General features: G+C 58.7%; 1 protein-coding gene and 1 long non-coding RNA gene across 7 annotated transcripts in view; both read left to right on the forward strand.

The window, feature by feature from the left end:
• Positions 1 to 153: 153 nt before the first annotated feature.
• On the forward strand, positions 154 to 3656 carry LOC309600927. Of its 6 annotated transcripts, none has more exons than XR_014230489.1 (4): positions 154 to 226; positions 1572 to 1700; positions 2586 to 2825; positions 3571 to 3656. It is a non-coding gene; the product is annotated as an uncharacterized lncRNA (long non-coding RNA). The 6 variants fall into 6 exon arrangements; XR_014230490.1 differs by lacking the exon at positions 154 to 226 and adding an exon at positions 496 to 575; XR_014230491.1 differs by lacking the exon at positions 154 to 226 and adding an exon at positions 946 to 1024 and having other exon boundaries at positions 1243 to 1700.
• A 5-nt stretch (positions 3657 to 3661) lies between these two features.
• The window catches only part of LOC309600894 (adenylate cyclase type 10-like), a 28514-nt gene continuing 17508 nt past the window's right edge, over positions 3662 to 14667 (forward strand). The window contains exons 1-3 of the mRNA XM_082333523.1: positions 3662 to 3802; positions 4076 to 4160; positions 12640 to 14449. Coding sequence (XP_082189649.1) covers positions 14302 to 14449 — 148 coding nt within the window. The 5' untranslated portion in view covers positions 3662 to 3802; positions 4076 to 4160; positions 12640 to 14301. The remainder of the gene's footprint in view (positions 3803 to 4075; positions 4161 to 12639; positions 14450 to 14667) is intronic.

Consider the following 14667-nt stretch of genomic DNA (forward strand, 5'->3'; position numbering starts at 1 on the left):
GCGGCCGGTCAGTCAGAGCCGGGTGGGGCGGGGCCGGAGGGGGCGGAGGCCGAGCGGCCTGAGGAGAAAGGGGCGGAGCCGGGGCGGGGGCAGCCGGGGCCTGGGGGCAGCCGGGCCGGGGCCGGGGCCGGGGCCGGGGCCGGGGCCGGGGCCGGGGCCGGGGCCGGGGCCGGGGCCGCTGCAGGAACAGGAACAGGAACAGGAACAGGAACAGGAGCAGGAACAGGTATCTGCCGGTGCGGACGGGCCTGGGGGGAGGGACGTGGAGGCCTCGCTGCCCACGGGCCCCGCCATGGCCCAGTCCCCAGCCCTGGGCCCCAGCAGCAGGGTCAGAGCGGTCCCTGCTCTGCCCCGAGGGTCGCCAGCCCCAGCCCTGAGAGCTGGGGGTCGGTGTTTGATGTCCGCAGGCCAGGGGAAGGCAGAGCGGCCTCCTCTCCCCAGGCGGCTGCAGGCTTTGGAGCAGGCATGCTGTGGTGGGGACAGGCCGGGGGCCTTCGTGTGGGTCTCGTGCTGATGGACAGCCCCATCTGTGCTGACAGCCTTGGATAAGACATGGAAGTCTTTTCTTTCTCCAGGTGAGAGCACGCGCCGGGGCTGTGTTGCCAGAGAAGGCAGTGGGGAGCGCTCCTGGCTGGATGCAGCTCCCTTGGCAGATGCTTGTGCCCCTCTCTGGGCCCCAGGGTCTGATGCCTGCCTTTCCCCCCACCCAAGCTGTGCTGCCGGCTTTTGGGAAATGGGGGTACTGAGGGCGGATGGTTTTACCACAGCTGGGAAGTTCCAGTCAACCTGTCAGGGATTTTTTTTCTGCCTGGTTCTGGCAGTAACAGTTTGGGGTTTTTCTTGAAATGTATTTTTTCCGAGGAAACTTCACCAAGGCAAGTTCAGGGTTGAGCTCTGATTGTGTTCTGTGTGGATTGTGTCTGTCCTCAGCCAAGCACGCAGTAGCTTTCAGATGAGGAATGGGACTGTTCCAGGGTGAAGTGAGCAGTGGGGATCCCAGGCCTGTTCTGTTTAAGGCAATCAGGTGAAAATGTGCCGTTAGAGCTGTCTGCGTTGCTCACCCTTTTGATTGCAGTGCTCCCTTGTAGTTCTCTGTAACGCTCGCTTCTACTACTCGGCTCCATCAGGTTTAAATTTCTGTAAATTGATGCTACGCTTTGCAACCGTTTCTACTTGATTGTTCACAGGTTTGAAAATTCCCTGTTGAGGTCTCTCTGCTTTCTTCTCCCCTCTGTCCCACAGAACCGTATTTGACTGCAGGAGCTGCAGAGTCTGTGTTTCCTCGCTGCGGTGAGGAAAATATGGACATGAAAAAGAAATAGATAGTGATTCTGAAAAGACCCCTTTCTTTGTGCTCATTTTCACATTCAGTTGCCTATTGTGGGTTCTGAAATGATGTGAGTTACTCTGAGTCTTATCAGTCCCTTGTCTGCGTGCTCAGGAGGGGCATCAGAAACTCTGTTTGGGCATTGCTTATGCCAGACAAGTAACCGTAGCCCTTTCTGAAAAATAGCTCACGGGTGAGTTAGTTCCTCAGCCGTAACAGAAGGGTTTCTGTTTGCATCTGCAAGAACTCGGGAGCAAACCCTGCTGACGAAAACCCTCAGGAGAAAAGGAAGGCTGGAGAGAGCAGAACAGATCCGGAGAGTTGCGCTGCTTTACCCCCGATGGTGTCACACCTCCTGGCTCGGTGACTCTGGGTAAGGGTGCTCTCAGGGTGTTTTGTCACCTTTTCCACCGGAGAGCCGATGGCCCTGGGGGAAGGGCAGCACCCCCTTCTTCGTGCACCCCAGGATGTTGTCATGCTGCCTAAGCTCCTGCGCAGGCAGAAGTGGCTGAGAGTCGACTTCTTCAAGGAGGCTGGTGTGGGCACGAGGAAGATGCCGGGAGCAGACTTCCTTCAGGTCATCAAGGGGGTCTGTAGGGAGCAGAACGGGAGTGAACTGCTGCCACTGCCGTACGTCCTTGCGTGCAGAGCCAGGGTGGTTCCAGTGGAGGCAATGGAGGCGGTTCAGCAAGGGGTGCTTTCTCTTGTCTTACCCTCAGAGGACGACTGCCACTGTCTGGAAAGCTGGAGGAGAAAGGGAGGGCAAGGATGCGAGAAGTGGGATGCCATCTAGAGCGGGTTGTGGGAGTGAGGGTACCCGTTGCCTCCTGGTCTCCAGAGAGAGTCACTGCTCAGCTCTGTGGCTGCCTGGATCCTGCTGCAGACACTGAACTGGCATCACGCTTCCCAGTGTCGATACTTGACCTTTCCCCCACCAGTCTCGTATCTGTATTCCCATTGCGCTGCCTTCCAGCACATATCTGTGCAGCGCTGCTCACCCTGAGCCTCCCTTCCCCCAGGGTACAGCGGTACGGAGCTGTGAGGAGCGCGCTCGGGTCTATGAGGGTTCAGCAGTGCAGGTGTTAACCGATACTCTAGTCCAAGCCAAAACGAGCCACCTCAGTACCCAGGGGGCTGGGAAGTTTGGCATGTTAACAGCCGAGAGGTCTGCAGAAGGCAGCAAAAGCCCCGTAAAGCCCAATAAAGTTGTTAATGCTCAGACCTCACCAGGTTTTCTTTGTGCTGTGCTTCCCTGCAGAACAGCAGCAAATCTCATCCCACCTACTGCGGTGCAAGCCTTGATGGTTTTGTGATCCCACTGCCAGTTTCTGTATCGGTTGCCAGAGCAAAGTTCCCATGAGAGCCGGGGATCAGGAGGACGTGGTCATCTTGCTGATTTCCTTGAGACAGGGGAATTTTACAAGCAGTGGAGATCTGGCTGAAGGTCCAAACCGGTGCCTGGAGATGAGGAAAGGACAATGCAGAGAGAGCAGAACAGGTGAGAGGAGCCCAGTGTGCTGGGAGAGCATCTCTGCATCCTCATTGACGGGAGATGCCAGAGTGGATCCGGAACATGGTTCCCTGAGACCGTATAGCAGCCTATAGCAGAGTGGTCAGGAGGAGGCTGCCGGGGAAGAGCTGGAGAAGCCAGGGGATGTGCAATACTGCCGTCAGCCCAATGGCAGGAGGGAGGTTATTCAGTCCTTTGGGTTAGACTCAAAATCTGAAGCCTGAGGTGTAACGTCCTGTACTGGATTTTGGTAGGTAGCCTTGATCATCCAGCTGGTCAAAACCAGACCCTTTCTGCAGCTGTTGGTGGCAGCTGGAAAACAGAGGTTCAGAAGAGCTTGCTTTTTAAAACCTAGCCCAGAGCAGAAGGCTTGTCATGGTAGCTGTGTTGTCTTTCACAGCAGTTTTCACATCTTTGAGAGAAGCGGCTACCAGTTTGTAGTACTGACTGTTTTGCAGATTAAACATACCTTGTAAGCATGGAAGAGCACTGGGCATGGACAAGCAAACGCTTCAGGCAGCTGCAAAGTAGAGCTGGGGGCAGTCTGTAATATTTCTGTCAGGCTCAAAAGCTAAAGGATGTTTCCATTGCAAGAGCCGAGTCTGTTGGGAGCTCCAGTCTCAGAAATTCCAAACCCTGTGTGTTAAACAGGGATCAGCCCTGAGGTTTCTTTCTGCTCCTCTCTAACAGTTTCTCTGGGCTTTTTCTTTGGTTGGTTTTTAATCTCCGGTAGGTGTCCAAGCTCCGTTCCATCAAGCCACTTGCAAACCTGCCGCTTGCCCACCTTCTGCTGGGGCCCAAGCCAGAGGGATGAAGCCTTGTGCTCGTACCAAGCCCAAAGCAAAGTTAAGGCACTGAGAAGTTCCCCCAGTCAGCCCGGAGCCAGAGTGCAGGTGTCTAAGCTGCGATGAGATGGAAGAGCCTGGAAAACAATTCACCGGCGGGAGGCGATGGAAGAACGGACGGTGTGTGTGGCACCTGGGATGAAGTGACAGGCTTAGTTTTGTGTCCGGATCAGCAGTGTACTTGCACATTTACTAAGCCCCAGTTCAGAGCAGAAATTCTTGTTACTCATCATGGGCGCCGGAGCGCTGTTCCTGCTCTCTCCTCCCCGGTGCATGAATTTAATCTTTTGCATATGTGCAGGGCCTTGATAATGCTCCTGCGCGGGCCCCGTGTATGTGAATGGCAGGTTTTCTGCATATTTGTGACTGATGTTTCTTGTTTCTTTTGAACAGGAAAATCTTGATATGTACTCCCCAGGAACTATAGAAATGCAGCGACCTGATGAAGAAAGAGGTGCCAGTCAAGGAGGGAGTGTAGGTTAGTTCTGGTTGGCGTGCAGTTGGCTGACGGGTCGGGCTCAAAGGGCTACGGTAAATGGGGTTACATGGGGCTGGCAACCAGTCACTAGCGGGGTTCCACAGGGATCCATCTTGGGGCCAGTGCTCTTCAATATCTTCGTAAATGACTTGGACGGAGGACTCGAAGGTTTGTTATCAAAGTTTGCCGATGACACAAAACTGGGAGGAGCTGTTGACACTCTCGAGGGCAGAGAGGCCCTGCAGAGAGATCTGGACAAATCAGAGAGCTGGGCAATCGCCAACCATATGAAGTTTAACAAGGGCAAGTGCTGGCTTTTGCATCTGGGACATGGCAACAACCCTGGATGTACCTACAGCCTGGGGAACGAGAGGCTGGAGAACAGTCCCGCGGAGAGGGATCTGGGGGTTCTGGTCGACGGCAAGTTGAAGATGAGCCAACAGTGTGCGCTGGCAGCCAAGAGGGCCAACCGTGTCCTGGGGTGCATCAAGCACTGGATTGCTAGCCGGTCGAGGGAGGCGATTGTCCCGCTCTGCTCCGCACTGGTGCGGCCTCACCTTGAGTCCTGTGTGCAGTTTGGGGCACGACAGTAGAAAAAGGATACAAAGCTCCTAGAGAGCGTCCAGAGGAGAGGCGCAAAGATGGTAAAGGGTTTAGAGGGGAAGCCGTATGAGGAGCGGCTGAAGTCACTTGGTCTGTTCAGCCTGGAGAAGAGGAGACTGAGGGGAGACCTCGTCGCGGTCTACAGCTTCCTCACGAGGGAAGGAGGAGAGGCAGGCGCTGATCTCTTCTCCCTGACGACCAATGATAGGACCCGAGGGAACGGCAGGAAGGTATGCCAGGGCAGGGTTAGGTTGGACATTAGGAAAAGGTTCTTCACCCAAAGGGTAGTGGAGCACTGGAACAAGCTCCCCTGGGAGGTAGTCATGGCACCAAGCCTGACAACATTCAAGAAGCAATTGAACAACGCCCTCAGCCATACGGTATGGTTTTTGGGGTTGTCCTGTGCAGGTACAGGAGTTGGACTCGATGATCCTTGTGGGTCCCTTCAAAGTCAGGATATTCTATGATTCTATGGTTTTTAATTTTCTTGACTGTGTTCTAGCCAAAAGCCTTCTCTTAAACAATTGAAATGAGCTGAATTACTGGGGATTTTTCATCCCTACACAATTCTGTATTGCTACAGACTTTCCCAGCCATAGTCATGGACTCTGAGCCTGTACCGTAGTGAGGTCCAAAGAAGGTATTAAAAAAAAAAGATTGAAAACAAGAGATGGCTGTGGGCAGGTGGGAATAGACAGAAATGGGCAGTGTTACTCAGAAAGAGGAACAGTGATGTGGGTACAGCCGTAGCGTGACAGTTTTCATGGCCTTGAGCAGCACAGCAAGGCTTTTCAGGCACCAAGGCCGGCTGCCGGGGGGTGTGAGCAGGTCCTCCCGAGCATGGAGACGGGCATGGGAGAAGACCGTGCCGTTCCTGTTGGTGTGTAGCAGGCGGCAGTCGGTGGAAGCTGCTCTCGGGGCCTGTAATTAGGAGCTGTCGTCGTGGTACTCGGTGGGAAATAACGAGGGAGGAAGCTAAGTCTTGAAAGGCCATATTAACTCGATGTGTGAGTGAGGGAAACAACTTTGGGGTGTTAAGGAGACTGTTAGTTGCAATGAAGGCAGTGAGTGAGATGATCCTTTGAGGAGCTTTCTGGATGGGTCAGAAGGGGGCAAGACTGCATGTAGGGACAGAAAAGGCTGTGGCAGTAGTTGAGCCCATCAGATCTCAAGTAGGAAATGATTTGGGCAATATCTGGCGAAGTCGGCGTCTTGTACGTGTGGCACAGCCTGCATAAGGCCTGACTGCTGGCGAGGAGAGGAGTGTGAAAGGAGTGCTGGAGTGCCAAGGAATGGGGATGGAAGTGATCACAGGCTCATTTCTCAGTTTTCCGTGGGCTATCTGTATACCCCATGTAACTCATCTTGTGTTCAGGAAGAAGTGCCACCCTTTTGGGGAAAAGGGGGGGGGGGGGGGGGGGGGGGAAGGTAATCTGTAGCAGAGCTTGAACTTGGAGTGAGATTACCATGCTTAGTCTTACCATTCTAGAGTATTAAAAACATTTCCTTGAAACACTTTCCCAAAATAACAAGGCATGACTTTCTGAAATAGCTGTCTTCCTAGGAGCTGCATCTGAGCTAAGGCAGATGAGCGCGTCTTGCCTGCTGTTAGTCACCGAGGCTGATGACAGGTCAGCCAGCAGTTCTGGCAAGGACAGAACAAGATGGATACGTATGCTTCTCTGTGCTGATGGTAATTTCTGGAACGTGTCTTGCATAAGTTGGTCTTTTGGTTTTGCAGGTTGTAGGTTTGGCAGGATCTAGTGTGTCATTGACATGATGGTAATAACAAAACCCGGTTGGATGGGGTTGAGAATCAGAAGGGTAAAAGTGAGAAAGAAACTCGTGGGCTGAGATAAAACCAGTTTAATAATTGAAAAGAAATTTTTTTTTCCCCTTTTCCCTACAATATTTTTAAAAAAGAGAGAGGAAAATAAAGCCCAAGAAAAACAAGGGATGCAAATGAAAACAATTGCTCATCACCAACCGACCGATAGTCAGTCGGTACCTGAGCAGGGAGCCCCTGCCACTCTCCCCCTCAGTTTTATTGCTGAGCACGGTGTCATATGGTACGGAACAGCCCTTGGGTCAGCGGGGGTCAGCTGTCCCAGCTGTGTCCCCTCCCAGCCTGGGAGAGAGGAGAGCACGGGGAGATGGGAGACACCCAGGGTGTTGGAAGTGAGGACGCTCCTGCTGTGCGGGTGCTTGTGAGGTCCCTGGTGCCTGACTAGCTTTCTAGGTATGAGAAGTCAGCTGGCTTGCGACGTTTCTTCTGCTGTCACCGATTGCTGAGCAGGTGATAGGGCAGGAGCAGGCCCCTGGCTTGTGCAACTGCTTGTGTCATCATTAAGAGCAGTTTTCACATCTTTTCAGAGAAGAGGCAGTTGGCTGCCAGTTTACAGTACTGGCTGCTTTACAGATCTTTTGCTTCTCTTCTCTGTGTCCGGCTCTCCGTCCCTGCCTCTCCCTTTCTCTCTCCCCTTCCTTTTCCCTCTCGTCCTTTTCCCTCTGTCTGGTTCCCTCACCCTGCCTGTGTTGGTCCGTCCCTCTGTCCTTCCTCCTGCCCTGCTCTGCTCTCTCTGTCCTTCTGTCCCGCTGCTCATCACCGTGATCCTGGCCGCCCCCGGCCCCCTTCCCCGCCGTCCCCTTCTCCCTGTCCCTGTGCTCGCTCCTCACCAGGGCTTTCCTTTCTCCACTCCCTGCCCAGCTCCATCCCCCAGTCCTCCTCATCCCTCTGTCTGTCTTCTGTCCCTCTGTCCTGCTCCTGTCCTCTCTCTGGCCGTCCCACAACCCTGTCCCACCCCTCTCTACCACTCTGTCCCTCTCTCCTTCTCCTCCCTGCCCCACCAGGGTCTGGGACCCAGGCAGCCCCAGGGAGGCGGCCATGGGGCCTGCGGGGGGGCGGGGCCCAGCCGCGGCGGCAGGCAGTGTCCCAGCAGGGTCAGACAGCAGGAATTAGCACCCCAGGGCACGCCGGGAGCTGTACCCCTGGGGTATGGGGCTGCCAGGTGGCCATGTTGGAAAGTCTTTGAAACCCTCCCAGCGTCGTCCGGCATCAGTAGATCAGTAACTCTAGGGAGACTGACTCCAGGGACACGCGGCTCAGCAGACAAGCAGCAAGAATGCTGCAAAACTAGAGCTGCTTTGCAAAGTTTGACTGGGATTGGTAATCAGTAGTGTGGGTGGGAGTGATCAGTCAAGTCGTCTGGTGCCTGAACGATTGAAGGGTACAAGAACCGTGTGTAAAGGCACACTGGGGCTGCCCCAGTTGGGCTGGCACACGGCACGTGCATGAAAGAATATTGGCCCTTGTATTGCTATACTTTGCGTCCTAGCCTCTGGCCTCGGTCGGCACGGGCCGTTTGCGAATTGCTCGTGAGAGCAGCTCTGGGCTGGCCTGTGGGCAGGGGTTTTTGCTGGATGAGGTCTGGGCAGCACCAGACGAGGGGGGCCGAGCGAGCCGTGCAGCCGCTGCAGCGGCAGCTGCAGGATTTCGGCACGCCAGCCTCAGCCAGCAGTGCCTGCTCGCCGGCCAGGGACGAGGTGCGTTTTCTGCGCTCAGCCAGTCTCTGCCTGTCCCTCTGGGGCGGCTGCGGCTGCTTCCCAGGGCCGGATCCAGCTCACGGGCAGTGATGCTGGTGCTGGGGCAGTGCTGGTGATGCCGGTACCGGGGCGGTGATGGAGGCCTCCGTCCTCCCGGCGCTGGTGTGAATCAGTGCGGTTTCTCCCACGGGCGCCCGCCACCCGGAGCGATGCCCCGTCTACCCATGGTCTCGGTGGCCATCCCCAGCCCAGCTCAGCCACCCGCGGGGTGGGCAGAGGCTGCGTTAAACCCCATCCCTTTTAATGAATTAAGCATGAAATGGGGGGATGTGGGAGAGGGCTGGGGCTGGAGCGGGTGGGTGCAGGTCCCTGCCTGTGGATCTGCTCTGCGCATGGGTGCTAGGGGGGACGGTGCTGGAGCGGTGGGTTATGGGTAACCATATGCGTCGGCTATCTCCATGTCGATCTCCCTCTGCAAAAAAACTGCAGCTGCCCCAGTGTCATCTGCAGGGCCGCCTGCTCCCGCTCCTCCTGGGCCAGCTTCTTCAGGCGCTCCCGCTCGGGCCCTTGCTCAGGCGTGATGGGCACCGACTCCTCCTGCTCCTCCAGCGGGGTGGGCATAGCCCGGGGCCAGCGGGAGTCAGCCGGCAGTGCGGAGTTGGCGGGAGGGCGCGGCAGCTGCGGCGGCATGTGCAGCTGCTGTGGCAGCCCTTCCCGCGGGGTTTGGCCCCCTGTGGGTGACAGGCGCAGCCAGCTGGGCCGCTTGGGTTTGGCGGCAGCCCCGGTGCGCGCCTTGCTGCTCGATGCCGCCGCCAGTGCCGTCTCCTTCTCGCCGTCAGCCGGGGGCTTGGAGGCAGCCAGCCCCGCGCTGGGTGTCGGGGCCAGGGGCAGGGGCCTGGGGACCCTGGGGGGCACGCTGGGGCCGGCCTGGGGCTCCGGCTCGGGCGGTTGGCGCACCGGCCCCACCGCCTTCACCCTTTGCCCCAGCGGGTGGAAGCTTTGGATGGAGGCCAGCAGGTGGACCCTCAGGTCGGTGCGGGGCATCCTCAGCCCCCGCAGTGTTTTGGCCTGGACCTTTTTGCGCAGCAGCCTGTCGAGGGGTTGCATGGCGCGGGGATGCGTGCTGCGCACCTTCTCGACCAGCAGCGGGCGGGGTGGGCGGGGCGCTTTGCCCCCCGGCGTCCCCAGGGCTTCTGGGTCACTCGAGCACCAAGGCACGCCCATTGGTGTCCTCAGATGCCCTGTGCTTGGTGCCGCCCGCTTGGTGCCCGCCGCCACCCACCTGCTGCCCGCTGCCACCCGCCGCCTTGCCGTCCCTGTCCGGCTTCCCCTCCCGCGGGGTTTTTGAGTGTTTTGCCACCCGGCACGCCACCATCTTCTTGTTCTTGGGCGGCATGTTGTCCCACGGGGAGGTGTCTTGCATCTTGGGGGTGCCAGCCGGCACAGGGCGCTTGGCCTGCTTGCCGCCCGCCTTGCCCGATCTGGGCACCACCCAGCAGGAGGTGACGCCCGGCGGCAGCAGCAAGCAGGTCAAAACCACGCGGGGCTGCCTCCTCTTGGTGGGGCTTCCTCTTGGGGTCCAGCGAGGGGGACGTCGGCAGCCCTGCCCAGGAGGGGTCGGCATCCCCTAGCATCGCTGCCGCCGCTTGGCCCTCGGGGCAGTCGCCCTCCACCCTGTACTGCGGGAAGTTGGGGAGCCGGTTGAGGAAGGCGGTGCTGTTGGGGCCACTGGGGACATCGGGGGCGGTGGCCTCGCTGTCCCCCAGCATGGGCGCCGCTGCTCGCTCCTTGGTGCCAAGGCCCCCTGCCCTGTACTCGGAGAGGTCAGGGAGCTTGATGAGGGGGGTGGTCAAGTCAGGGCCGTCGGGGCCATCGGGGACGGTGTCCTCGCCGTCCCCCAGCCCCGCCAGCACTGCTCGCTCCTTGGGGCAGCTGCCCTTTGCCACATACTGGGAGAGGTCAGGGAGCTGATGGACCATGGCAGTCAAGCTGGGGCTGTCAGAGATGTCGGGGACGGTCTCCGTGCCGTGCGCGGTTTTGAGGCAGGCGAGCGTCTCGTTAACGTTGGTGTCAGCCGGCTGCTGAGGAAAGGCCTCAGCGAAGGTGCGTGGCCCCTGTTCGGACAGGTCCGCGGGCTTCTCCAGGGCCGCCAGGTTGGTCACCGCTGCTGAAAAAGCAAACAAAGCCAACTCAAGCCCATGGCGATGCAAGCTTTCCTGGGCGCGGGCCACCTGCCCGCAGGCTCTGCCACCCACAGGTCCTCACCTTTGGGCTTCATTGTGGTTCTGCCAGTCAGCGGAGCCAGGGCAGGCTGGTGGGGGCTGGCAGCAGGGTGGCTGTCCTGGATGGCCGACGCATCCTTCTTGAAGGCCTCTGGCGGCTTCTGGGCACTGTGGGGCAGGGTGTGGAGCACAGGGGGGCCCTGCAGCCAGTGCTGAGCCGCGGGGTGGCGGGGGGCCGGGGCAGGCAGGGCCGTGCAGCAGGCAGGAGCCCGTGGGGTAGAGGGGCTCCCCCTGGACCACGGCCCACGGTCCCAGGCCCATGGGCTGGCGGGGCAGCAGCGTCCCTGTCAGCACCTGCTGTCCCCAGCCATAGGCAGGGGGACAGGGAGCAGGCACGGTGGGGAGGTGCACCCCGCGAGGGAGCTGCACCCCATGGGGGAGCCGCGCCATCGGGAGGAGCCACACCACAGGGGGAAGCGGCACCACGCCAGGGAGATGCATCAGCTGGCCCGGGGCCCCCAGGGGCCCCGGCACCCCCTGCCAGACAGTGGAGCTCACGCTGGGCACCTCCGATGCCCTCGGCAGTCGGAGAGGGAACCTCTCTGCTGCGGGGAGCGAAGAGGAGCAATGCCGTGAGATATGGGTGGGCAGAGCTGGCTGGGGGGCTACCTGGAGGGCAGGAGCACCAGGAGGAGCGGGAGCCTGCTGCTGTACCTGCCATGGCGCTTGGTCAGGGTGGGGTTTGTTTGGGAAACAGTGTTCTGGGGGGGTCCGTCCCCATGGTGACGATTCCGCCAGCACCTCCTTCAGCCAGCCTTGCGCTGGTTTGATTTTTCCTACCACAACAGCTTCCCATCTCAAGGATTGCCCATCCTGCTGATGGTTTCCTGTCCTGAAAGCTGGTTGCCCATCCCCACCATGGTTGCCCATCCCAATGATATTTTCCCAGCCCCGTGATGGTTTCCCATCCCCACGATTTCCCATCCCACACCTGATTTTTGTGGGGAGGTGGATTTCCTGCCCAAGGGGAAGGGATGGGGCTGGCACTGGTGGCCCTGCAATGCCACCATGTCTGTGCTGCTGGTGGGGATGGGGCGCTTTTGGTTTGTTTTGGTCTTCCCCCTCTCTGCCCCAGGGAGGCAACTGCTGCTCCCAGCTGTGGCGGTGCCGGTGCGGGTGCCGTGTGGCCCTGAGGGGGAGCTGTCAGGAAAATTCGGCAAGTGGCCCGTGCCAACCGAGGAGATACGCTGGGAGGCAAAGCATAGCATGACAAGAGGAATTCTGGCATTCATGCCTACGAGCTGTCCCATCCACTCAGGGGCACCCCAAATGCGGCCGTACACATGGTTCTTCTACCTTTCAAGCGTTCAGGTCCAACGCCATTTGACCAATCGCTACTTAACACACACACAAGCTGCTGCTTTGCAAAGCAACTCTCATTCTGTGGCGTCGTCATCCATCTGCGTCTTTCTTGATCCAGGCGTCCCTGCAGTCGGTCTTGCTGCGGTTCCCTATCTCTGATGCCAGATAAGGGGAGGGTTTCCCAGAGGTGTCGGAGGGGCTGGGATGCTGGCATGATCTGGGTAGTCCAGGGGTGTCCTTTCTTCTTTGGGGTGGGGGCCGTCCTTCTCCTTGCAATGAGCTGGGGTCCCTTAGTCATGCTGACTGAACCGTGGCTGTGCAGTGTACAGTGTCAACTAGCTGTATCTCTCTCTCTCTGTCACTTAAGGAACTTGATCCAGTTCCATCCTCTCCAGATGAATTGGTGCCATAGCTGGGGCATGAGATTTTCCTACGGGAGCCCCTGGGGTGTCCCCTTGTGGGGGACCCCGGGAGGTACTTGTGGGGGTGGCTCCTAGCGGGGTGGGGGCTGCAGGTACTGGGGGCAATGGCAGCAGCGTGGGGTGGGGATGCTGTTCCAAGTGCAAGGGTGGGCTTCAGAGAGAGACCAGACACAGGGTAGCTGGCAACAGAAGCCGAGTAGAAATTAAAGAAGAAAGAAGAGGGGAGAGGAAAAAGCGGGAGGAAGAAGAAGAAGGGGCTATGGACAAGTAGATATGTTTCTATTATTTGATTTTATTTTTCCCACCAGCCCTTTATGTTACTCTCAGGTACGTGCAGGTGTCCCTTTGCAATATATCTCAACCTTTTTGAAAGGATGGAAAAGATGGTGGAGTTTGCAAGGAGCTAGTCTGAGGACAGCAGCGCATGCCAGTGCCGGTGAAAATCTACAGCGTTCAAACAGCCAGGTGGACGTCCAAATCCATGCCCTGGAAGACAGAAACGTGAGGAGGAAGGCAATCGCTTGTGGCACAGCCACAGCCTTCCTAGCTGAAGGCACAAGTGGCCACCGAAGCAGATGCCACGTACGTAGTGACGGTCCCCGCTGGCAGCAGGGAGGCCGTTATGTGCAGCCAGAGGGACCCCAGTCCTGCTCGACGCCGGTGTGAAGCAACGGAAGCTTTCGGAGCAGGAGGCGAGGCACAGCTGTAAGCTCGGCATGCCTGGCGTTCCTGGGGTGGCCATGGCAATTCTGTGCTACGGAGGGTGCCAGAGGCAAAGCTGCATCTGCAGAGCTCCTGCAGGTGACTGGAAGCTCCCGGAATGAAGCCCCTGCCATCCTGCAGTTCCCAAACGGAGCTGCAATGGGCCTGTGAGCTCCTGCCCATCTCCGTGAGCACACCCGTAGCTATGCCCACAAGTTTGAATTCTGCCACCAACTTAGAGGTGCCTCCATGGGAAGCTGTCCTGGTTTCGGCTGGGATTGAGCTGATTTTCTTCTTAGTAGCTGGTACGGTGCTGTGGTTTGGATTTTGGCTGAGAACAATGTTGAGAACACCCTGATGTTTTAGTTGTTGCTCAGTAGTGTTGATACCAGTCAAGGATTTTCAGCTTCCCCTGCTCTGCTGGGCGCACGAGAAGCTGGGAGGGGGCACAGCCAGGGGGGCTGACCCAGACTGGCCAAGGGGCTATTCCCTACCGTATGGCGTCATGGTCAGCGTATGAAGCTGGGGGAAGAAGAAGGAAGGGGGGGACAGTCGGCGTGATGGCATTTGTCTTCCCAAGAAGGGCTGATAGCCCTCCAAGGCGAGAGGCCTGCCTCCGCATGCTGGAGCTCTCTCCCAGCCCAGGGAAAGGGGCAGCTCAGGAGCTGCTGTCTCTGCCAGAGGCAGGCCACCCTCCGTCACAGGCACTGTGCGGCCGGAGGGATGGGGGAGCTGGAGGGCTGCCCTGTCTGAGCTGAGGCAGCTGGGGGCTCGGGGAGGGAGCACGGGAGCAAGAAAGGAGCGAGCCTGCTGGGAAGATGGCCACAGGCTGCCTCTCTGCAGGGGGAAGGACCAGTGCTAGCCAACAGCTGTGTGTGCCCGAGGCAGCTGGCCCTTGGGAACGGGGCAAGCAGCTGCAAATTGAGCAAGCGGTCGCTGCAGGAGCCTCCCTTTGGCACCGTCCTCGAAGAAGTGGGGTGGCGCTGGCCGCCTCTGAGCGAGTGGCTCAGCAGCAAGGAGGCAGCCGCTCAGCAGGCGATGACATACAGACGATGTCACCGTTAGCTGGTTGTGTCGCCCGAGGACAGCTGACGGGCAAGCGGTGACCTACAGAGGAGGTCACTGCCAGGCGATTGTGACTACCCCCGTGAGGGCAGAGGGCCAGTCGTCCCGCAGAGGCCCCGGGCTCACTGTGCGACTCGCACTGTGCGGTGAGGTCCTCGTCCTCCTCCAGCTGAGCACGGCCGTCTTCTCCTGAGGGACCCCGTGTGCCACAGGGCGCCGACGATGGCTTCTGCCTGGGACAGCAAACGTCACCACTCAATCCTGGACAGAGCAGCAGCTTTCCTCCCCAGTCTCCTTGCTGAGGACTCCCTCCAGAGCAGCCACCTCGTTCAGCCCGTCCACGGAGTGCTGCTCTTTGCGGACATTTCAGGTGGGGTGAGCAGGGAGGAGCAGCCATGGACATGAGCCATTTTGGGACAGAGCAGGCCCTTTGGAGCCGTGCCCTTGCCCCTCAGCAGAGTGGCCATCTTGTCGCTGCTGAGCTCTTCTGCTGGGATGCCCAGAGAGAGCAGGATGGGTTATCTTGGGCGGTCAACCACTGCTGCCACCGGCCCTGAGCCGGGGCATGGCAAGGTGTGACCTACAGGC

This window comes from Platalea leucorodia (genome assembly GCF_965183815.1).
Source record: "Platalea leucorodia genome assembly, chromosome: 26".
Lineage (NCBI taxonomy): Eukaryota > Metazoa > Chordata > Aves > Pelecaniformes > Threskiornithidae > Platalea > Platalea leucorodia.